This window comes from Eleutherodactylus coqui, chromosome 3, assembly GCF_035609145.1.
Source record: "Eleutherodactylus coqui strain aEleCoq1 chromosome 3, aEleCoq1.hap1, whole genome shotgun sequence".
Classification (NCBI taxonomy): domain Eukaryota; kingdom Metazoa; phylum Chordata; class Amphibia; order Anura; family Eleutherodactylidae; genus Eleutherodactylus; species Eleutherodactylus coqui.
Window position 1 is genome coordinate 252,468,840 of NC_089839.1, and position 24,344 is coordinate 252,493,183.

Genomic DNA, 24,344 nt, shown 5'->3' on the forward strand with positions numbered 1-24,344 from the left:
GTTCGACACATCGCGGATCGGATTGATAGATTACTGGGAGGGGCTGGTGAGGATCCAGCGTTCATGGTGCACGTTGGCACCAATGAACGAATTAGAGGTCAATGGAGGGCCCTCAAAAATGATTTCAGGGACCTAGGGTCCAAGCTTAGGGCGAGGACCTCCAGGGTAGTTTTCTCGGAAATACTACCTGTACCTAAAGCCACACTAGAAAGGCAGCAGGATCTTAGGGAGGTAAACAAGTGGCTCCGGAGTTGGTGTAAGAAGGAGGGATTTGGGTTCCTGGAGACCTGGGCTGACTTTGCTGTCGGCTACAGGCTCTACAGTAGGGACGGGCTGCATCTTAATGGGGAGGGTGCAGCTGTGCTGGGGGATAAGATGGCTAGAAGGCTGGAGGAGTGTTTAAACTAGCGACTGGGGGGGGGGGGAGGGTAAAATGAGAAATAGTGGGGTAGCCAGTGTAACTAGCAATCCGGGTCCAAGCAAAGGGAATGGGGGTCGAGCAGGGGGTGGGGTTAGTACAGTTAAAACTGATAGATCAGCCATAAGTACGAATAGCAACAAAACAAATTTAAAAAACAAAAAACATGATATAAATTGTATGACCATGAATGCAAGAAGTCTGATTGTAAAGTGGGTGAGCTTGAAGCGAGAATGACTGATGAAAATTATGATATAGTCAGAATTACGGAAACATGGCTTGATGATAAGTGCGATTGGGCGGTGAATTTGCAGGGGTACAATCTCTTCAGAAGGGACCGAAGGAACCAGAAAGGGGGAGGGGTATGTCTGTACGTCAAATTGAACTTGAAGCCGAGACTACGGGAGGATATAGGGGTAGGAGATGAATAGGTGGAATCTCTGTGGGTAGAAATACAGGGAGGAAAAAAATAACAAAATCCTGACAGGGGTCTTCTATAGACCACCAAAAGCAACGGAAGAAACTGAAAACTTACTACTAAGGCAGATAGAAGAGGTGTCAAAACGCAGCAAAGTAATTATCATGGGGGACTTTAATTATCCAGATATAACATGGGAGAACGAAACTTGCAGGTTTCGTTGAGAGTAATTAAAGACAATTACCTGAACCAACTTGTGCAGGAACCAACAAGAGGGAGAGCCATTCTGGATCTAGTACTAACCAACAAACCGGAGCGTATAAAGGGGGTGCAGGTTGAGGGGCACTTGGGGAACAGTGACCACAATATAATCAATTTCTAGCTGTCAATCAATAGGAAGCCTTAACAGGGAGCAACAAAGAAAGTAAACCTTAGTAAAGCAAAATTTGATGAGCTTAGAACTACTATCGGCAACATTAATTGGGACAACATCCTCAAAAATAACGGTACAGAGGACAAATGGGAAAAGTTTAAAAGGATCCTAATCACCTCATGTGAGCAGTTCATTCCCTTTAAAAATAAAAGAAACTCAACTAAAAGGAAACCAATGTGGCTCGACAAGACGATAAGAGGGGCAATAAACGAAAAAAAGAGAGCGTTCAAACTACTAAAGCAACAAGGCAGCGAAGAAGCGCTAAAATCATACAGGGAAAAAAACAAAATATGCAAAGATAAGATCAAAACTGCCAAGGAGGAAGCAGAAAGACTGGTCGCCAAAGAGAGCAAAAATAACCCGAAGCTATTTTTCAACTATATTAACAGCAAAAGGATTTGCAGGGAGAGCATTGGCCCTTTAAAAAATAATGCAGGAGAAATCATTGATGATGACGAAGGGAAAGCAAATCTACTAAACAGTTTCTTCTCAAGTGTATTCACAAACGAAAAGGAAATGCCACACGAGATGCAGGGGAATAAAATGAACCCCTCACAAAATATCTCATACCTAACGCAGGAGGAGGTGCGGAAGCTACTAAAGAAGACTAAAATTGATAAATCGCCGGCCCAGATGGATTACACCCAAGGATACTAAGGGAACTAAGTGACGAGATAGCTAGGCCGCTATATCTAATATTTCTAGACACTATCAAGACCGGTGTAGTACCATTGGATTGGCGCATTGCCAACGTGGTTCCAATTTACAAAAAAGGGAGCAAAAGTGAGCCTGGTAACTACAGGCCAGTAAGTCTCACTTCAGTAACGGGAAAAATCTTCGAGGGGATTCTGAGAGACGCCATCGATGAGTACCTCAAGGAGAATAAGGGAATAACTCCTCACCAGCATGGATTCATGAAGGGTCGCTCATGTCAGACAAATCTGATCAGTTTCTACGATGAAGTAAGCTCTAAGCTGGACCAGGGAGAATCTATAGATCTCATATATCTGAACTTCTCTAAAGCCTTTGACACTGTGCCACATAATAGGCTAATATACAAAATGAGGCAGCTCGGACTGGGCGAAAACGTGTGTAAGTTGGTAAATAATTAGCTCAATGATAGAAAGCAGAGGGTGGTAATAAATGGTTCGTACTCTGATTGGACCACAGTCGCTAGCGGGGTGCCACAGGGTTCAGTATTAGGCCTCACTCTGTTCAACATATTTATCAATGACCTGATAGAGGGGCTGCACAGCAAAATATCAATATTTGCAGATGACACAAAATTATACAATATAATTAATGCAACGGAGGACAATGTGCGGCTACAAACAGACCTAGATAAGCTGGGGGCTTGGGCAGGAAAATGGCAAATGAAGTTCAATGTTGAAAAATGTAAGACTATGCACATGGGCAGGAGAAACGGATGTCACCAATATTCACTTAATGGGGTACCACTAGGGAAAAGTGATTTGGAAAAGGATCTGGGGGTATTACTGGATAGTAGACTAAACTGGAGTAACCAATGCCAGTCAGCTGCTGCAAAGGCAAATAAAGTCTTGGGGTGCATTAAAAGAGGTATAGGGGCGAAGGATGAGAACATTATCCTTCCATTATATAAGGCACTTGTCAGGCCTCACATGGAATACTGCGTACAATTCTGGTCACCGGTGCTCAGGAAAGATGTCACAGTGCTTGAGGGGATTCAAAGAAGGGCAACTAAACTAATACATGGAATGACGGGACTGGAATACCCAGAGAGGCTATCCAAATTGAGATTATTTACTCTATAAAAAAGACGGCTAAGGGGCGATCAAATAACCATGTATAAATGCATGAGGGGACAATACAAGGATCTCTCCCAAGATCTGTTTACACCCAGGACCATGACAGTAACAAGAGGACATCCGCTACGATTAGAGGAAAGTAGGTTTCATCACCAACATAGAAGGGGATTCTTTACTGTAAGAGCAGTTAGACTGTGTAACTCTCTGCCTGAGGAAGTAGTGATGGCAAAATCCATAGAGGAGTTTAAAAGGGGACTTGATGTCTTTCTGGAGAGGAAGGACATTATAGGATATAAATCTTAGGTTAATTGTCAATCCGGGTATACAGGCAGGTAGGAACTATTAGAGGTTGATCCAGGGAACAGTCTGATTGCCATTAGGGAGGTGGGAAGGAATTTTTTTCCCCAAAAGGGCTAATTGGCTTCTGCCCTTGGTTTTTTTTTGCCTTCCTCTAGATCAACACAGGAGGATAGACAGGCTGGACTAGATGGACATTGTCTTCATTCAGCCTTACATACTATGTTGCTATGTTACTTTCCAGAGTACACAGCTTTTAATGAGTGCTATGTGCTAAAAAGTGAAAGTGGAAGTATTTCTTTCACTATGCGAGCTGGTGGTCACGTGACCGCTGGGATCACCTGCTACAGCAGAGCTGCAAGGTTCCAGCAGAGCATGATTAGCTCTGCCAGTGACTATTGTCACTACAGGAGATGTTGTCTCCTGTAACTGGGGCTGTGGATGCCGCAGCTACCTTGGAAAAGTGTGTAATAAAACAAACCAAAACATGTGAATGTCCCCCAGAGGTCTTGTATGACGTCATGGGGATGTAGATAGTAAAAAAAAAATTATCACATAAATAAGTAAAATAAAATACAAAAAATATACATGAAAAAAAAAACAACCCAAAGCCGATGCCAACCAAGACTTGCGCCTCATGAGTCCTGTATTCCAACACCATACATATTATATATCAAAACGTCTGAATGAAAAGGAGGAACCTATTCCCTTACTTTATTTTAGCCTATATTAACTAATTTAAAAAAAAAACTATTAATGTTTAAAAAAAAAAATCAATTTTTAGCCTTTTACCCCCCAATAAAACTGAAGAACAGGGGAAAAAAGTCAGTTAAAACGATATTTTAAAAAAATAGCCTTATATGTCATGGAAGAAAAACACAGCAAAAGAAATTTTGGTAACTGAAGAAAAAAAAATAGGTCAGTTAATCCACCACATGGGTAAAATCCCTAAAAAGTGTCTGGTCCTTAAGGTACAAAACAGCATGGTCCTTAAGGGGTTAAGTAACATTAATGCTTATTCATATAAAAATAACACTAGGTAACATTTTTTTTTTGCTCCTAGGAATTTAATGCTTGCAATCTCTCGGGGCCAAGGGAAAATCAATGTGGATAGTTTGTCCAATTTGTCTCCTGTAAACAACAGAAAGAGATTCAGATTTTCAGGTAGCTCCAGACTTGCAAAAACAAATATATACATATACAGTATAGGGCCAGCTAAAATTCTGGCTCAGTTGGTACAAAGCCATAGTTATGACTCAAAAAAAGTACTTTACCAGTTATACTCGACCTGACATCTCCATCTCAGTATGTGGCACCACCATAACTCCCAGACAGCATGCCCGCTGTCTTGGTGTTACATTCGACTCCAATCCCTCCTCTACCCCCTATATGCAGTCTCTTGCTCAAACATGTCAGCTGCACCCCAAGAGCATCACAAGAATCCACCCTTGTCTCATCGTGGACTCACTAAAAATGCTTACTTTTGCCCTCATCCACTCTCGGCTCAATTATTGCAACTCGCTGCTGATCAGCTTCCCCTGCACCAGACTCTACCCTCTCCAATCCATCCTGAATGTGGCAGCCAGGCATAATTTCATGTCCACCCGCTACTCGGATGCCTCTGCCCTGTGCCAGTCACTGCATAAGCTACCCGTTAAGTACAGAATTCAATTTAAACTCACTACCTTCATCCATAAAGCTCTCCATAGCACCGCGCCGCCCTACATTGCCTCCTTCATCTCATCTCAATCCACTACCCAGACCCTGCCCTCCACTCTGCTAACAAAATCAGATTAAGTGCCCTTTTAATTTGAGCCTCTCATTCTTGCCTCCAAGACTTTTCTAGAGCTGCACCAGTTCTCTAGAATGCATTACCCAAAACTATCCGGCCAATCCCCGACAAAACTTCAGACGTGCTCTAAAAATGCACCTCTTCAGGGAGGCATACCATATCCCCTAAACCAAGCTCTCTTTATTCCGCCTGATACTATTGTCTATGTGTATAGCATCCCTCACTCTCCACCTCACCATACCATGCACATCTCCAGCCCTTTACCTTCTGTATCACCCCATTATCTGTAGTATGTAAGCTCCTTGGAGCAGGACCCTCACCGCTACTGTTTCCATCAATTGATTACTTCCAGTAACCGTGGTTTTGTTTTTATTCCTAGTGTCTTGTTAGCGCTGTGAAATATGTTAGCGCTATATAAATAAAGATTATTATTATTACTTAACTCCACTCTTTCAGAAATGCAATAACCTATACAGTATAGAGTATCTCCTATTAGCTAAAATTGCAACATGTGAATTTAGTGATATCAAGTTCCCCTGGTTCAAAAAGTTCTATAGTAACCTTGAGCAGCATTGCAAGCAAAGTATATGCTTGCAGACAGCCATTGGTTGTACAGTGCTTTATAGGAAACAAGTGGGTGATTCTGAGAAACGCTACTGCCCTTTAGATATAGCAGTACACGTTTTGCTAAGACCACCGCAGACAGCAGCCTGTTCAGGAACACTCAGACATGCACCGCTCTGACCTGCTTTGCACTTTACTTGTAACCTCAACAATCGCTTGTTGGTTTAGAATTCTCATTGCGTGATCTGATCATTTCAGTTTGCAAAGCTTAATAGGAGGTCTCTGAGGTGTATCTTGCTATAACCACATTACTTGCTGAGAAATTCAATCTAGATAGAAGTTTGCCTATTTATCAAGAGAGGATGTAAAAGATGTGTTGTCATCCAAGTTCAAAGAGGTTAGTTGACATTTTTGATAGTAAGAGGCTATTCCCAAATTTGGACATTTATGGCATATCAAGGGATCATTCTAATCAATCACTCTGGGTTGTGTCAACCACTACAGATATGAAGTGCTCACTTGAGAATCACATGCAGTGGAGAATGGGGTCAGGACTAGAGATGAGCGAGTATACTCGCTAAGGCACATTACTCGAGCGAGTAGTGCCTTAGCCGAGTATCTCCCCGCTCGTCTCTAAAGATTAGGGGGCCGGCGTCGGTGACAGGTGAGTTGCGGCAGGGAGCAGGGGGGAGAGAGGGAGAGAGAGATCTCCCCTCCATTCCTCCCCGCTGTTCCCCGCCGCTCCCCGCCCCCCGAATCTTTAGAGACGAGCGGGGAGATACTTGGCTAAGGCACTACTCGCTCGAGTAATGTGCCTTAGTGAGTATACTCGCTCATCTCTAGTCAGGACTAATAAATTAGCCTTATTAGTTGCATATGATCTATTTCCCTGCACAAATGTGCAGAAAAATAGAACATGTTGTGTATTTTTTGCGTAAAGGAAATGTGTAACACAATACGTGATTGTAAACTAATCCATTAAAATCAATGGCTTCTATTCACTGCGTATTGTGTGCGCAAATACAATCATGTGAATCTGGCCTAAGGATAACCTAGCACTTATACCACATTGTCAACGGATTGCAAAAAAGAAAAAATGGCCGAGTTGTGGGGTTTTGTGACAGCTCATACTTTTTAAAAATGCAATAAAAAAAAAGTTTACTGTACCCAAATATGGGACCAATAAAAACATCATCTTATTCCTAAAAAAAAAAAACAAGCCCTCACACAGCATTGGAGAAGGAAAAAAAATACAAAAATTGTGGTTCTCGGAATATGTCAAAGAAAAATTGTCCCAATAAAAGGGAGACCCCAAAATCCACAAAGTGCTCCTTCACTTCTGAGGTCTGTGTTTTGAGTCACTTTACACACTAGGGCCACATGTGGGATATTTGTCAAAACTGCTGATTCATGGTAATAAATATAGAGTTTCATTTATCTGATATCGTCTGTTTTGTTATAGAAAAAAAATATTAAAATACAAAATCTGCAAGAAAATGAAATTTTCAAGTTTATCCTCCACTTTGCTTCAGTTCCGGTGAAACACCTACAGTTAGGATTTTTATAAATGTAGTTTTGAGAACATTGAGGGTTGCACTCTTTAAAATCGACAATTTATGGGGCTTTCTAATAGGCCTCTCAATGTCACTTTAGAACGGAGTTGCTCTCTTTAAAAAAATAGATTTTGGATATTTTCATCAAAATTAGAAAAACTGTCCATATACAAAATTATTTGTACATTTAGGTTTTCCTTAACGTAAAATGTATTGATTAGAATTCCCCACTAACATAAGGTACAATGTGTCAAGAAAGAACATTCTCAGAATCACTTGCATAAGTAAAAGCATTCCAAAGTTATTATTACTTAAAGTGGCATATGTCATATTTGCAAAATGGGACCTGTCAGGAAGGCCAAAACTGGCTGCAAGGGGAAGGGGTTAATTACGAGAGATGGGCCAAGGCTCATTGGGGTACAACATAGGAGGTCACATGTGGACATCCAGTGATATAAAAAATACAGAAATAGAGACAATGGGGTCTGTGACACAGCGCTTCGTTGGGTGGTTCTGCCACAGAGCTAGGTCAGAGTTGAAGCCTAACAAGGTACAAGAGTTTAAGCAAAGAAACATTTCCCTACCCAGGTGCAAGCGTTGACCTCCTGCACGCTCCTGAACAACTGCAGCCCATGTCTTCACACTGTTAAGACTGTTCTGTTCTAGTGTTAATAAAGCAGTTCAAACAGCAGTGGGATCGTGAAACTACTCATCAACTGCCACGTTATGTCTCCTACTACCACGATGCTGCCAAATGTGCCCAGCCATACTACCAATGGAGTCATCCAGAGGATGAGGTAGGATGCACCGTGACCTACTCCTCGAGAGCTAACCATTCCTACTGTTGCAAGTAAATCCCCTGAGCCCATCCGGAACTGGAAGATCTTAGCCCCAGGCCTCACAGTATACTTTAACTTGTTGTCCTCATTGGTGGTAGCGATCCAAGAATGGAGTAAAGCATTGTCAGGAGCAGAGCCAAACTCATTATCAATTCGGTCCTAGCCGACAGATGACAGCAGCTCAGACATTTATTCTGTTAGAATAGGTGTGCCACATGTGGCCCACAATGCAATTCTATGGGGCCCAGTCATCTGGACACAAATATCTATGCATCGCTGCTCACATGTAGTTTCCATGTCTGGGTAAGGATGAGTGGTACATAGTGTGAAAGCGTTGAATTATATTTTATGCAGTAGTGTCATGTGCATACAAGAAGTATGTGTGCAAAAGACAAGCATTGTAATGAAGTTTTACTAACAGGTTTGCAGACACTGAGCATGCAGCTTTGTCATAATTAACCCTTTCCAATCCACTGTCTGACGTCTAAAGACATTCTGATTGAAGGCTGTACAGCTCCGATGTCAGAAGACATCCAACAGGGTATTCTTACTGTATATCACAGGCTGCTCTGTTGTCGGGTGGCCTCTCCAGCATGTCACATACCGCAGTACTGGCTCTAGCCAGCAGATGGCGCCATTGTGAAATGATAGAAAGAGAAAGACCCCTAGGAAACCCTGAATCCAAAACTGGACTGCAAATGGTTAATGTTTCTAATCAGGAAAGACGTCCAACGAGGGTGCATTCTGTTCCCAGCCCTGTTCAACTTGTATGCCGAAATGATCATAAGGCGATACAATCTATATGAATCCCCAATTGAAGTAAAAATTGGTGGAGGAAAAATAAACAATCTTCGATATATTGACGACACAACTCTACTTGCTGAAAATGAAAATGACCTTCAATACCTAATTCGAAGAGTCAAAGAAGAAAGCGAACACAAGGGACTGTATCTCAATATTAAGAAAGCAAAGCTGCTGACAACAGCAAGCAATGTTGTACCACGTAAAACAATCGACAATGAAGATACTGAATCAGTCCAAGATTTCACTTTCCTTGGATCCAAGATCAACCGCAGTGGTGAATCACCAAGTAACAGCTTTCATACTTTGGCCATGTCATGCGAGCCAGTTCTCTGGAAACAACACTAATGCTCAGCATCGTCAAGGGGTCCAGAAGAAGAGGACGCCAAAGAAAACGCTGGCTAGACACAATCAAATTTGACATGAACATGACTGGAAAGTCTGAAGGAAGTGGCCGAAGACAGGGAACCATGGCGTATGCTGAGCCACAAGATGACCGAAAGTCAGACAAGCCGTTTAAATTATCCTGGTGACACAATAGGGATAAACACCCCCAATATCGGATGCCTGATCAGATTATGCCTAATAGCATCCAGATGGGAGTCTGTGTAGGTTTATGAGGCTTGCTGAACGGTGTAGAGAGGTCTCGACTGAATCTACTGGTTGTAGAGGAAAGTCGAACCTAACTTGTAGTAACGATATTCTCTGCTAATCAATAACTATGATAATGATCTTCGACGCGTTTCCCCGTAAGATCGACGGTTCATCAGGAAGATTTGTATCAGTTAGAGAGTGAATAATAAATAAAACGTCGATGAGGCAGTGGGAGGTAAGTATTGAGGGGGATTAACCCCTTAGAGTGTGCTCTTGGATACAGGAGTAAAAAGTGTGTAGTGAGGGGTCTATTCCTCCTAGGATTTGCGCGATCAGGGTCTGTATAATGACAGGACCCTGTCGTTAGCCATACGCTAAGCTGTAAAGTCCACCAAGGAGGGAGAGTCTAACTAGCCGGAGAGACTTGGCTCAATCACTCCTTTAGGTACTAATTTGTCATTCACTCCTGATTTTCTGGAGAGACAGCAAACCTCCTGGCTGCTAGTAATGAAACCACTCAGTAGTATGTTACCACACAAAGAGTATCACACTCATTCCATATTTCAAGTGTCTCCCATGCACACAAAATAATAAAGGGTGCCCATAGCCCTGATGGTGGACATTGAGCATTACCTGCCTCATGGGTTTGTGAGGGTTATAAAGGGTTATGGCTCCTCCCCCGGGCCGGGCCCAATCATACTGCCTTCTTCCTAGCCACTCCCTCTTCATGTTAAACCAGCAACTCTTTGTTTAGCAGCAGATCTAGGTCATTTATTGGTAACTTGCTTAGATGCTCCAATTATACACAGATCGATTGAAGCAATCGGCATGATGAATCATGTAGTACTTAATGGAGTGATTGAGCCAAGTCTCTCCGGCTAGTTAGACTCTCCTTCCTTGGTGCACTTTACAGCTTAGCGTATGGCTAACGACAGGGTCCTGTCATTATACAGACCCTGATCGCGCAAATCCTAGGAGGAATAGACCCCTCACTACACACTTTTTACTCCTGTATCCCAGAGCACACTCCAAGGGGTTAATCCCCCTCAATACTTACCTCCCACTGCCTCATCGACGTTTTATTTATTATTCACTCTCTAACTGATACAAATCTTCCTGATGAACCGTCGATCTTAAGGGGAAACGCGTCGAGGATCATTATCATAGTTATTGATTAGTAGAGAATATCGTTACTACAAGTTAGTTTCGACTTTCCTCTACAACCAGTAGATTCAGTCGAGACCTCTCTACACCGTTCAGCAAGCCGCATAAATCTACACAGACTCCCATCTGGATGCTATTAGGCATAATCTGATCAGGCATCCGATATTGGGGGTGTTTATCCCTATTGTGTCACCAGGATAATTTAAACGGCTCATCTGATAGAGAAGCACTCCGACTGACATCACCGTACAGGGTTGCTATTGGGAGGCTAGCTTTCATTAGATTATTTATACGTCGACGATTCGTTCTATGTGTTTTATGTTAGGTGTGCCCTATGGTGAATTATTGACCTCCCAACAATCCATGCCCATTTTTTTTTTTCTTAAAGTAGAGTGAGTTGGTGGGAACTTTGAAATGCACCCATTTTTGCCACAAGCATTGCATGTGGTTAAAATTGCAACTTTTTAATGGCTATTTGTGCATGATAAGTTATCCCACCATGTTCTTACTCCATACAACCCTTCAGAGACATGCTGTGATTGTTAGGCTCCTTGTGCTGAGACCCCCAGCAATTGCTATCACAAGAGACCTAATGGGTATGTATGGTGGTTTCAATGTAGACGGAAACTTAATGCATTACTGGTAATGATGAAAAGCTGTGGAGACTAATGGTGGCCACAAAAACTGAGAAGCTGAAGTCACAGGAGGATGAGCAAGCACTTCCCCCTTTCATACTGAATACAATTAGGTCACAGTTGTCTTTCTGAAAAAGTCCTGAATGAATACGTGACTCTACCACTATGTCACTTGCTGCATCATTTGATCAATCATTCCAATTTTGGTTTGATGATCCATTGTTGCATAAAGTGATGTTTTTTGTAAAAAAAAAAAAAAAAAAAAAAAAGAATCTTTAAGGAACTTCAGAAAATAAAATCCTCTCTTTAGATATTAAAAAATAAGGTAAATATCTACAACCCTCATATACTCAAAATATCATCTAATTGGTGCCTTCAATAGTTATTCCAAAACTAATGAGTCAAGGAAGTCTGCATATTTTCTATAAGATTAATTTGTGGTTGATCCCTCTTAATTCCGATATTATTTCCATTAGAAAGGCTGTGTCAGAGAATTACCATTTTTAGAATTCTTTAAAATAAAGCATCTTATTGGGATTTCCCTTTTATGAATAAATGACAAAAATATGATTTCTGATGTTCTTTTTCCATTTTCCGTGTCTTCCTGTTAGCTTGCCATCAGACAAATCTTTAAAAAGATTCATAAGTGTTCTTGCTATAACTTCTTTCACTCATTTTGCATAAAATAGTCTCATGTTTAACGTAAAAGTGATGGGACGTGATTTGCAACTTCCCTTGAGTGAATGCGATAGCAAGGAACTCCTGATTTTTGCATTACTAACCTGCCTTTTATATTTGAACACGGCCTGATTAATACAGAGCACTGTATAGTCCGCCTGCAGTAATCCTGGCTGAGTATTCAGTACCAGGACCCAATTCCAGTAATTACTGGAGCCTAGGCACCATCACATGGCCTAGGCATGATTCTCTCCAGCTACCCTGTGCCACTTCTGCTTTCTTCTTAAGGGGTGCACAACTCCTATCCTCAAGGCTGCCCAACAGGTCATGTTTTCAGGATTTCCTCAGTATGGCACTGGTGATGTAATTATCATCAGTGCCTCAGACATTGCCACAGGTGTTCTTACTATAGGATTTCCTGAAAACATGACCTGTTAGAATCCCTTGAGGACTTAAAGGGATAATGGAAATGGGATTTGTATACAACTCAGAACCTAGAAAGGTCCTATAATTATGAACCTACTTACATGACTTTGTAGACTTCACTTAAGTCTGTTGCTAACCAAAAGATATCACTGTGCCTTCTTGGCTGAAATAGCCATATCTTCAGTATACTATCGAACAGACCAAGCAGCTATTGATAACCCACTTCTGAATGCAGTGATCCTATTGAATTCTGTAAAGCTTCTCCAAGTTTTTTTGCTCAACAAACCAAAACATGGTGATTCCTGGGTAGAGGCAGATAGAGTACCAAGGGCCCCTGTACAGAGATTGCGCCCCCCCCCCCAGCGCCTCCAGCCCCCCCATTTTATCCCAACAAATCCAACAAAAAAGAAAATATACTTCGGTGTGGGGACATTTATGAACTCCATGTAAAAGTTTAGGTTAGGACCCATGTTCCTGCTGTATCAGACTTAAAACATGAGTACGGACAGCATCAGAGGCAAGCTCATAACATAAATACAGCCCCAGAAGCAAGCTCATAAGAGGAATACAGCCCAAGAACCAGGCTCATAACATAAATACAGCCCCGGAAGCAAGCTCATAAGATGAATATAGCCCAAGAACCAGGCTCATAACATAAATACAGCCCCAGAAGCAAGCTCATAAGATGAATATAGCGTCAGAACCACTGAAAAAATTACATGTTCTATAATAAAACCTTTATAATGCTTCAGGCTTTGATACAGTGTGCAGTTTTTGACGCTGATTTTGGTGCAGATCCACACCAAAATCTGCTTCACAAGAACGCACCATAATAGGAGTTTCTGTCCACCTTCTGAAGAGCTTCTATGGCGCCATTTGAGCACCATAAACTACAAACCCACGAAAGTCCCCGTGGAACGTGCAGTCGGACCGCTGGCTACACTCTATACATGCGCACTCCAGTAGTAATCAATGGGAATGTGTGCAAGGCGTACAGCCAAGAGTTTGGCTGCACTGTCCTCCATGACTTTTGGTAGTAATAGCGCTGGATCAGGTAGCCAGGTAAGCATGAGAAATACCTCCCTGGACTCCAGGCGACCGTATGAGCACCAGAACTTACTTTACAGTGCTCATAACTGGTGATAGGTTCCCTTTAGAGTTTCTTCGCTTGTAATTGTTCCAGAATGGTTTGGGGTCCAGCGAAAGAGAAGTCAGAAGCAGAATTCTGCCATCGCTTGCTTTGACCAGGTCTTAACGGCTGCGATTGCTATCTGACCAGTTACTAGAGTTGAGACAACTGGAATATCTCAATTATGAATAATTGTGCATCTCTTTCCCAACCCCCAATTGTGATGATTGTTCATCTGCTTGTTATTTGAAGGGCTGCACTATCCTTTATCCGGACATTATTTTTCAGTAAATAGATAAAAGTAATAATAATGAGGAAAGTTTTTTTTTTGCTTATATTCAACAAATAGATGAATCTATAATAAAATCTAAATGGTTGAGGTTATATTAATGCAAGCGATGTGAGACATGTGCAAGAAGGAGGATGTAGTTATTCTGGTTGCAAACGAAAAAGGGAGGGGGGTGGAGAGTAAAGAGATGGAACAGTGAGAAGGTGTAAGAAGGCGGGCGTTACTATATTAGTACTATAAAGGTTTTAAAGTGAGAATTAAAAACCACTTCTTCTTCCTCCAGCTTGTAGTACATGAAGATTAATTCAGCAGAAAGTCTGTAACAAGAACAAGCAGCATGCAGCATCTCAACATGAGTTATGCACAGCAACCTGTATTTTGGATGAACCAGCATGAAAGTCCTATAATTCTATCCCATTCAACAATGCGGCCGCCGCCGCCTCCACCTCCAATAACCTTTCCAGATTTTAGGAAAAAGCGACGCAAAGATGGAACCTGTACGTATCTTGCGATTATTTCTCTTCTGGTCTTCATAGCGCTGGCAGGAGTTGGACTGGGAACCTATAAAATCTTACAACTACAGAAGGAGCTGGATGAAATCAAAGAGGTATAACTATATGTTTTTTGTTATTACTGCACTTGTGCAACATGTTTATCTCTATGTAGCAATTACACAAATAATATGATAGATGTTGCTACATTTTGGGTGAAATGCAAAGCCATTTATACAGCCTTTATTATTACATAGCATCACCGTTTGTAAACCCAAGAGAATATCACTTACATCTCTGGGAGTGACTTAGTAAAGCACATGCATGGGTATAGGGAATTTCAAATTGCTTGCTGCTGCCTTGCAAATGTGTCAGCAGACTGCAGGCTGCTTATGAGCAGACAAGGGGTATGTATTCTAGCAACTCTCATAGTTTAGAATGGAGCTATACTGTTAAAGGGGTTGTCTGCAATTGGAAAAAAGGGTCTGTAATAGAGATGAGATCTCTCTCTCCCACTCCACTCCTCCCCGCCAACCCCCGTAGTTACTCAAAAAGACCAATGCTTTCTCGAGCATCAGCCTTAAACGAGCCTGCTCGCTCATCTCTAGTCTGTAATTCAATTGTAAACAGGGATGGGCACAAACTATTGCACTAAAGCATGCTTCAGGCACAGACAGTAGTGATAATCGCTTTATGTGAATGCAGCTAAACAAACCTTGATTACCTTGCAAAAATGTCGATTGTTGCTCTATCCTGGCAGAAAATCTACTAGTATAAAAAAAAAAAAAACACTTTTTACTCCGAAGGATTCCGAAGCCCTGTTATAAAACAAAGCTCCAATCACTGGAAAGATATTTTAGTTACTGACTTTTGTTCCTATTTACAGGAATAAAACTCAAGGATGGACATTCACTTTAATTAAGTAAATTCCTTACTTACATTACTGAATTGCCATTCAAGTAATTCTCTAGTATGTTCTTCTAGTGTCACCAATTGGCAACATGGACTTTAATAAGTAACCTGCAATCCTGAAGAATGGCCCAATGCAGGAATTAGAGGACAGATTCCACCTTGCATGTTCTCCCCAATTCCCGTATAGCATGCAAGCATATCCAATATAAGCCCTGCTCTGGGACAAATGATTGATACTACTGTGCACCAGTAAGGCCCAGTGTAGGAAGTTGTACAGTATAATACTTTTCATACTTAGAATATCCTAATATCTGGGTAAAGGGTACGATGCATATATAATAACCCCTTTATACTGTACTCTGCAAATTCTGAGATAAGTGTTATCTGTGTTTTAAGGTGTTCTTCAGTCCTGACTATAGGTGCAACTTGAATGATGCTTCAACTTTTATCTTGTTTCATTGTGTCTGTCCTTCTATACTTTGAATGAGTTACAATTAGCAAACAAACAAAAAAACACTACTATATTGGTAGAAAAAAGGAGACATTTCTGTACATTTAGATCCAAATTGTAACACACTTCTAGCCTGCAGAGACTTATCCAAAGTCTGTATTAAAGGTGTGTTTTATACTGCAGATATTCCAGATAAACTGGGATTTTTATTTTGCATTCTCCGATTTAAACTTATTAATATGTTATTCGTAGGGCAAAAAGCTGGGTATAAGACAAGATTCCATGTTAATTTGTTAGTACCTGCACATTTGGCTAAATTAAATTATAGCAACCAGGGGATGACTACGTAATTCTAAAATACTTTTGCATGCAGACGGCAGAGTTGGGATCTAATTATCCCCTTTAGTATAGAAATACCGAAAGAGTTGATCTTTCTGTAGTATATTCAGTACTTTGGCCCACCACGTATGGCCACCCACAGTGCTGCTGACATTTATGTCTCCAGCATGACGAAAACTATCAGACTAAGAGGTACACGTTGAGTCCTGTTTGGCCATAGGAGTCACACAGTTTCAATTTCCTCACATTTAAATTTTTCTTTACCTTGTTTGCATTTTACACTTTATTTGCATTTGTACTTTGTATGATTGAGAATCATAGGAAGGTTGTTTTACTGATTGTAGCTGGTAAATAGTGTAGACTATGCGGAGTAATGTAACTATATATGTAAGCACATTTAGTGTTTTGGGGCCAAGGCATTTTACAGTCCCTCTTCTTGGCTAGAAAAGTTATAGCCCAATATGCTATAGCCAAATACTGTATATGCAGAACCAGATAGGACGCTATCAAGGGTGATATATGAGTTTAGCATGTTTAGAGCAAATGTTATATATATATATATATATATATATATATATATATATATATATTAAACCTATACATATGTATAGGTAATATGATAGGACTTATTTCAGACATTAGGGGGAGGTCTACTATTGAAAACTTGCCAGTTTTATCTTGCAAATTGCACTAGAAAACTGTTGAAAATGCTTTGCTTTGCTGTGGGTGTTAGACACTTTTGGACACTTTTTTCCGACAAAGGGGTGGGGCCTAAATGTTCCACTTCAAAGAAATGGTGCAATTTTTGTTGTAAACTAGGCCAACTAGTATGTGTTCTAAAGTTAGACAAGAGAGTCTTAAAATTTGACAGATTTGTCATTCATCATGAGTCACTGTGATAGATCTGGGACAATTTAAGATTATGTAGACTAAGTCTGTCCTAGTAAATCCGCCGCAGTGTCTGCATTGCTAATTTTTCAGTTCATGGGGAGAAGGAAGGTTGGAGCAGATTAGAGGGAACTGTACTTCTGATATGTATGTGTATGTGTGTGTATGTGTATATATTATTGATGAACTGCTTTGAGCCTTCGGAGCTGTACAGCCTTCAACCAGAATGTTTTCAGATGTCAGACAGTGGATTGGAAAGGGTTAAGGGTTAGGATCCAAGGCTTAGGATATGCATATTTTCAATATATGCAATTAGATTTCCTATCTATCCATCCCTCCAAATTACTCTAATTAACTAAAAGACTGGAATAAGTTAATAAAGGTTCACCTCTGCAGATATTTGAGTGTTAAGGAATTGTGTTCCAAGCTATTATATATGTGTGTCTGTATTTTTAAAACAGGTTGTCCTCCTGAATAATAATAAGAGCCTATACTCTTCTGCTCTGGACAGAGGAATCTTCGGCTTCCCCTATCGGCATTGCTTACATTCTTCAGTTGGTGACATCCTTTATACAGGCTTACCCCTCTGCAGCCAATCACTGTACACTGCTGAGGTCTGTGATTGGCTGCAGATGTCAGAATAACAATCTTTATCTAATTTTTTTAAAAGGCTGATATGGTATTCACCATTACTACCTCTCATGGTATGTCATGCCATAGTTTTAATAATCTAGTTGCTTGTCCTTGAATATGTAGCCCAGAACAGAATTGTATACTCTGGTCTTTTAGAGGGGTAATAAGTAGAGATGAGCGAGCACCCAAATGCTCGAGTCTGCGTTATTCGAGTAGAGCTTTTCGTAAAATTCGAGAGCTCTACTCGAGTAATGAACCTCATTGACTACAATGGGAGACTCGAGCATTTTGCCAATGACGCGCGCTGCGTCGCAGTAGGGAGGAGCCAAAACAGGCACGTCACAGCGCGGAGGAGCCAAAAACTGGGGCAGGGTCAAACATGGCTTGATGTTTGGTTTAGTCACGAGCACCATCGAGTACGCTAATACTCGAACGAGCATCAAGCTCGGCAGAGTATGTTCACTCAACTCTAGTAATAAGTTTATGTACCATTTGAGATAGCTAAATTATCCCACAAATATAATTGCAGTATTCCCCAATGTTAATTTGGAATTTTCAGAACTGAATTGAAGCTTACAATTGAATGTATACATCTCTTCAGGGTTATCTTACTTTACCTGTTTCCTTGCAGTATTCCAGTGATGCACAGCTGTCTCCTTCATCAGCAAAGCTAAGAGGTAAATTACAGGAATTACTATATATTATGTATATTAGTATATGATCCTGTAAAGTATATGCACAGGTTAATGTTTTTCCCATTGTGTATTGCAGGGCTAGAAACCCCCCCAGAAAAAATAGAAGGCAGATTAGCTGCACATGTTACAGGTAAAGTCTAAGTTTGTGGAACACCATGGACACCAAGATTTCCATTTAAGTAACAATATTCTATCTATACTGAAATGTTCATTTTTTTTAAATATATGGGGTTATTACAAATGATCTTCCCAATGTGAAACCCCCATAACTCACGTCCAATGACACTCCGATACATGAATTTGATATCAATGGAGACAGAAACTCAAAAAAGTTTCATTTAACAAAATTGTCTACCAGTAAGACGTCCTTGTTGTCCATAACAACCAATCATAATGCAGCTTTTATTTCTCAAGCTGCTGAGGTAAAATAGGGCTGTTATGGGTTGTTATGAGCAATAAGAACATCTTGCTGTTAGATAGTTTAGCTAAATGAGGTTCAAAAAGTTTTATTCTTCTGTAGTCGTCACTAGGGTGATATGAGTTAAAATGCTCTTCTGCCAACGAAGAGAGGGGAACATTTTTGAATGCTTGATTTTCACGTCTACCAGTCTGTTATTACTATGCAACATCATTTGTGAATGATTAGTGAAGATCCACCCATGGGCGCACAATTCATAAGTGGACTCCACTTCTAAGCAAAAGGTTGCATCTGTAAGCCAAAATCATCCAACTGTCCACCAGTAAGTGTGGAAACAGTGGAGTGCATCTGGGCAAGGTTCACACAAAGTCCTCAGTAATCCACCATGAAAGAAAGCAAAGAAATGGACATCCCACAGCCGACTGTGTGGAAGATTCAGCTCAAGCTTTTGTGAGTTATCCCTACCGATTGCAATTGTTACAGGCCCTGAAACCAGACGACAAAACAAGGCGATGTTCTTTCTGCAAGAGTCTGCAAACTCTTATGGAAAGCGATGGTTTTATGGAATCTTCAGTGTATAGTGATGAAGCTGCCTTCCACCTATAAGCACAGTTAACAAACAGAATGCTAGACTCTGGAAGAAAAAACCCACATGTCTACATGAAGCGTACGTGAGACTCCCCCAAGGTGAATGTGTGTTGCACTATAACCTGTAGGAAAGTGTACGACCCCTTCTTGTTCCATGAGGCAACAATCCTGGGGATTTCATACCTAGACATGCTACAGATATGGCTTCTGCGACAGCTGGAGCAGGAAATCCCAGGTTTCATCTTCCTACAGGACAGGGCACCTCTTCCCCCATATTCACAATGAAGTCAGAAGTGAGATCAATATGTAACTATCAAACAGATGGATTGACTGTGTAGGTGGTGATGATAATGAACTTCTTCCTTGGCTTCCACGTTCCCTGGAACTTACACCTTGTGTCTATGATAGTCTACAAGCCCCCCTTATCACCCTCCATGCATGATATGCGGGGACACATCTCAGAAGCCATTGCATCAGTCAATCATTATACTCTACAACATGTATGGTGGGAACTTTACTACAGGCTTGATGTGCTGAGTAACAAAAGGGGCTCACATTGATCACCTCTGATGTTGAAAGATTTTTCGATGTTGCGCAGCAAAATTTTTTGAGTTTCTGTTTCCATTGATATCAAATTCTGCATCTGTTATTAAATGTGAGTTATTAGGGATTCAAATTGAGAAGATCATTTTTAATAACCCCGTACTTTGTGTATTAATTCCTCGCAGCTTTCAGTATCTCTATAACAGTCAATGAGAACCTTTCTGGCCATGAGATAATCACACAGGTAGCTGGCCCGTGTTAGAGTTCTGATAAGTGTGCTATAACAAGTCCCAAACATATGCCATCAGATGATGACACGGGGTAAATGTTCATCTTCTGTAAGTAAGCAATGATAATTTCCATTCAATGGCTATACACATAGATCTTGAAAGCATATGGTGTTGATACATTGAGTATATTATAAAATTGCATAACTTTTCAAGTAGTATTGAGGATATGGTGCTATAGTCTGAAGTTTACATTGTTACTTCAGTTGTCTAGACTTACTGGAGTTCTAGCGTTGGCTCATAATAACGGCTTTAACATAGTAAGATAGTTTGTAAGGCCGAATGAAGACAATGTCCATCTAGTCCAGCCTGTCTATCCTCCTGTGTTGTTGGTCCAGAGAAAAACCCCAAGAGCAGAAGCCAATTAGCCCTTTTGTTCACATCTGTGTTGAAGGTTCCATTTCTCTTTATGTAAAATACTGGACATCATGAAGGAAACTCAATGGACCCAATTAAAGTCCAACATATCTGTTGGGTGTCATTGGTATCTGACATATCAGGCATTTGGCACCGCTGTCACTCTCATTGTTGAGTTTCTATAATGGAGCAAAACAACAGAAATATATAATGACGGTGTGAACAAAGGCCTTACTTTTTGACATTTGACATAAAAGTTAGATTTTCCTTCGAAATGCATGTGTGTTTGGGAATGTAACAAAGCGGAGCACGTGTGGCCGCCACAACACTGAATCAGAGACCTCTTAGTGATTATTGGGGTCTCAGCTTTCATGATATGCCAGATTGGTGAGAACATACAAGATATTTATTGGCCAACCCCTTAAGAGTAAAAATTCCTATCTGCATACCCATGGTCACAGTTGAAGATTTTATGTATATATTCCTTAGTTATAACAGTAACAATATATTTGTTAGAGGATAGAGTCTAGATATAATTGAGATAACAATGCTATGTGCTTCACCAGTATTAACAAAATGTGGCTTCTGGGTGATTTCTTTTCTAAAACAACTCAATACTTTGACTTTACAGGAAAAGAAAGTAAAAATCTGCCACTCACTTGGGAAGATCAAATTGGGCGTGCCTTTACCGCAGGCATTCAGTACAAAAACAGAGGCCTAATAGTGAACAAAACAGGCCTGCACTTCCTGTATTCCTCTATCTACTTCCGGGGGAAGGATTGTATTAAGCAAGAGTTGGCACATACTGTCTACAAGAAGACCTTAAGGTATCCAGGAGATATCAAACTCATGGAAAATAAAGAAGATCACAGCTGTATCCCACCTGTTATGTGGGGAAGACACAGTTATCTAGGAGCTGTATTCAACCTCACCACTTATGATGAACTATATGTCAATGTTTCCAATGTCAACTTAGTAGGCTTTGATGAAACAAAAACCTTCTTTGGCCTTTACAAGTTATGATAGAAACCTAAAATATCCTGAATATATTAGATCAATTGTGATTTTGAAATGATATTATGAAAGTTGTCTTCATCCAATACATTCTCTGTGTAAGGGGAAACTCAATCTGTAATCTCCTGGGATCCTAATACAATATCTTTTTTCTTAATCTTCCACCACACAGAAGATGTGCAATAATAATCCTTGTGGTTGTTATACCCCAGATATTTTTATACATTTTCCATGTTTTAATGGATTTAAGTTATATTTATCTTTTCTGGAGTGAAGAAACGTTGAGCCAACGCCATTGGACTATTCCATTTTCTCTTGGATCAGCATTTTAGGGAATCTGTTGAAAGACTTGTTCACATGTACAGGAACCATTTTGAAAGAAACCTGGACACTGAAATTTTAGGTTAAACGACTAAATGAACTAATTCCATGGATGCATTTAGGAAGAGTCTTTATCTAGACACCAATATAATGCAACGCTTTGATGAAGTATGAATGAAACAGGAGCAAACTGAAAGGACAACCAATTAGTTAAACTGATAACAAGTCTGTACACTCATAGAAGGTTAAGGTTCTTCAAGGGGCAGTCAGAGACCCCCAAACTACTCTTTATTTCGCTAATGATGTTACATGAAACCACTTTTGTAATTGACTTACTATTAAAAATATGCCCTGTTTCTGCCATCCATGCTACCTTCCTGTTCCCTTGCTGTCAAATCCTATATACTTACTCTGACATCACATACAGAATTCTATGAGCCTTTGTGGCTTGATGTATGGGTACATCATTAGTAGCTATGTCACTAGAAGTAGACTTTGGGAGTCTGAAGAGGGTCAGATTTTCATGTGCCGTCAGGATTTGAGAGGAGGACACCATGCAATCGGTATGAAAAGTAGAGTGCCCGCCTCCCTGCCATGTTCCCTAACAGAACCATAACTTAATTTATGGTGCAGTGAGGATGTGACAGGTTCCCTTTAATGTTATATCATAATTTATTTACCCCCACCTTGTTATATAGACAAAAGTATAAGCTAAAGAGCTATACAAGGCAATGTTTTTTCACCTTTAAAGTATTGAGATGTGTAATTAAGTAATTATTGTTGTGTTGACTTAAGGCCCATTTACATACAACGGTTATCGCTCAAAATCCGTTCAAACAAACAATTTTGCACAATAATAGGTACGTTAAAACTTGAAGCCATTGTGCTCTATTCGTTCATTTATCGTTTATCGCCGAGTTTCAGCCTGAATAACAATGGTCGTTAGTTTGTTTGTTTTTCACTTCCTTTAAATGGCATTTGTACAGTCGTTTGAAAGACTGAACAACTTGAAGAGAGGGATAATTGTTTTTCTTGCTAAACCCAATGACTGCTTGTTAAGTCATGTGGCAGAAGACAATAGCTTTTCTTCACACTAAAAACCTCCTGATCAGAGATTCCTCGTATAAACACCCACCCACCTGAGCAAACAACATATACAGTATTTACATCGCTAATGAGGGAAATGGAGAGGATTTCAAACGATTATCTTTATGCATAAATACTCAGCATTTGTATGCAAAAAAAGTGGTTAATTTATTTGTTCATGTGACAATCCTTGTGTGTAAATGGGGCTTTAGTGTAGAGCACTGTGTATGTCTTATCATTTAAGTGAATGTAGCCAATAAATGGAAAGCACTATTGTATTGTCTTATGTAAATAGACTATTTATTTTAGGATTGTTTTAAACATTGTTTGCAATTTTTATTAGCTTTTAATACAAGTTATTTAAGGATCGCTCATCATTCATTATGCTAATTGTCTTCCAGTACGTATAAGGCAGCTAGTATCACCTTTTTTCTATTGCTTTCTATCCAAAATGTTCTGGAGTCTCTCCCTTCAGTGGCTCATATGATCTCATTTACTTGGTTTTGTGTTCTCTCATGAAGTCACAATTTTGGTCATCAGAATTTCCTGTGTGATGAAACTGCATGGCTCTTCACAGGAGGAACTGAAACTCTTGTTACAATTACTGTTGTTGGTTATAATAAAGAAAATGAAAGCTATTTCAGCATCCTTTACTGTATATTTATGGTATTTAGCTTATTTAGATAAATATACAAGGTCCTCCCAGCAGGCAGAAGTGTTACTGGCTTCATCTGGTCATGTGAGGCTGTGCTGATGCATCATGGGATTGCTAGCACAGTACAGAGGAAGAAATTTACATTTAAAAATCAAAATAGTACCTGATATGTATCAGACAGGAGGCTGCATTGCACGAAAGTGACTGCAATATACTGTACATTAGAGACGTCCAGAGTGTGACATGTATTGAAATGAGGGGTACAGCGATGGGAAAAATATATTTTTGCTGGAGTGACCCTTTAAAAACATAGCCTTGTGGGAGTCCTATGATTTACATAGTTTCTACATAAAAGAACACAAATCATAGAATTAGTAACATAGAATATAAGGTCGAAAAAAGACACTTGTCCATCTGGTTCAGCCTATTAATCCACAATGTTGATCCAGAGAAAGGCAAAAAAACCCCCAATGAGGTAGAAGCCAATTTTCCCCATTTATGGTAAAAAATTCTTCCCTGACTCCAAAATACTGTGACTTTAAATATTCTTAGTCTGTGGCTCATAAGGCACCATAGGGTACACAGTGTGCAAGTTGGATGCACATATATAGTATATAATATTGGAAACAAATATGCAAATAAAAAGCAAATAATTGAGTTGAAACGCATTCTGTTGAGTAGTATCTGATCTTTATACTTTATATACAAAGGTAAACTATGATGCTGATAGGAGATAGATCTGAGGTGTCTACGAGTGGTTTGGCCATGTTATGACTACTAATGTCATACCTTACCATGAATGGTCCTAGCGGAAGAAATTTTCCAATGTACCGAGATTAGGCCTAAGTA

The 24,344-nt window shown here is 40.2% G+C and overlaps 1 protein-coding gene across 1 annotated transcript; it reads left to right on the top strand.

Annotated features, from left to right (window-relative positions):
- Window positions 1–14,112: 14,112 nt before the first annotated feature.
- FASLG (Fas ligand) lies at window positions 14,113–23,452 on the top strand. Its single transcript, XM_066594735.1, has 4 exons — window positions 14,113–14,424; window positions 18,163–18,208; window positions 18,303–18,356; window positions 21,051–23,452. The coding sequence occupies exons 1-4, from the start codon at window positions 14,155–14,157 to the stop codon at window positions 21,440–21,442; spliced, it is 762 nt and encodes a 253-aa protein (XP_066450832.1). The 5' UTR covers window positions 14,113–14,154; the 3' UTR covers window positions 21,443–23,452.
- The last annotated feature ends 892 nt before the right edge of the window (window positions 23,453–24,344 follow it).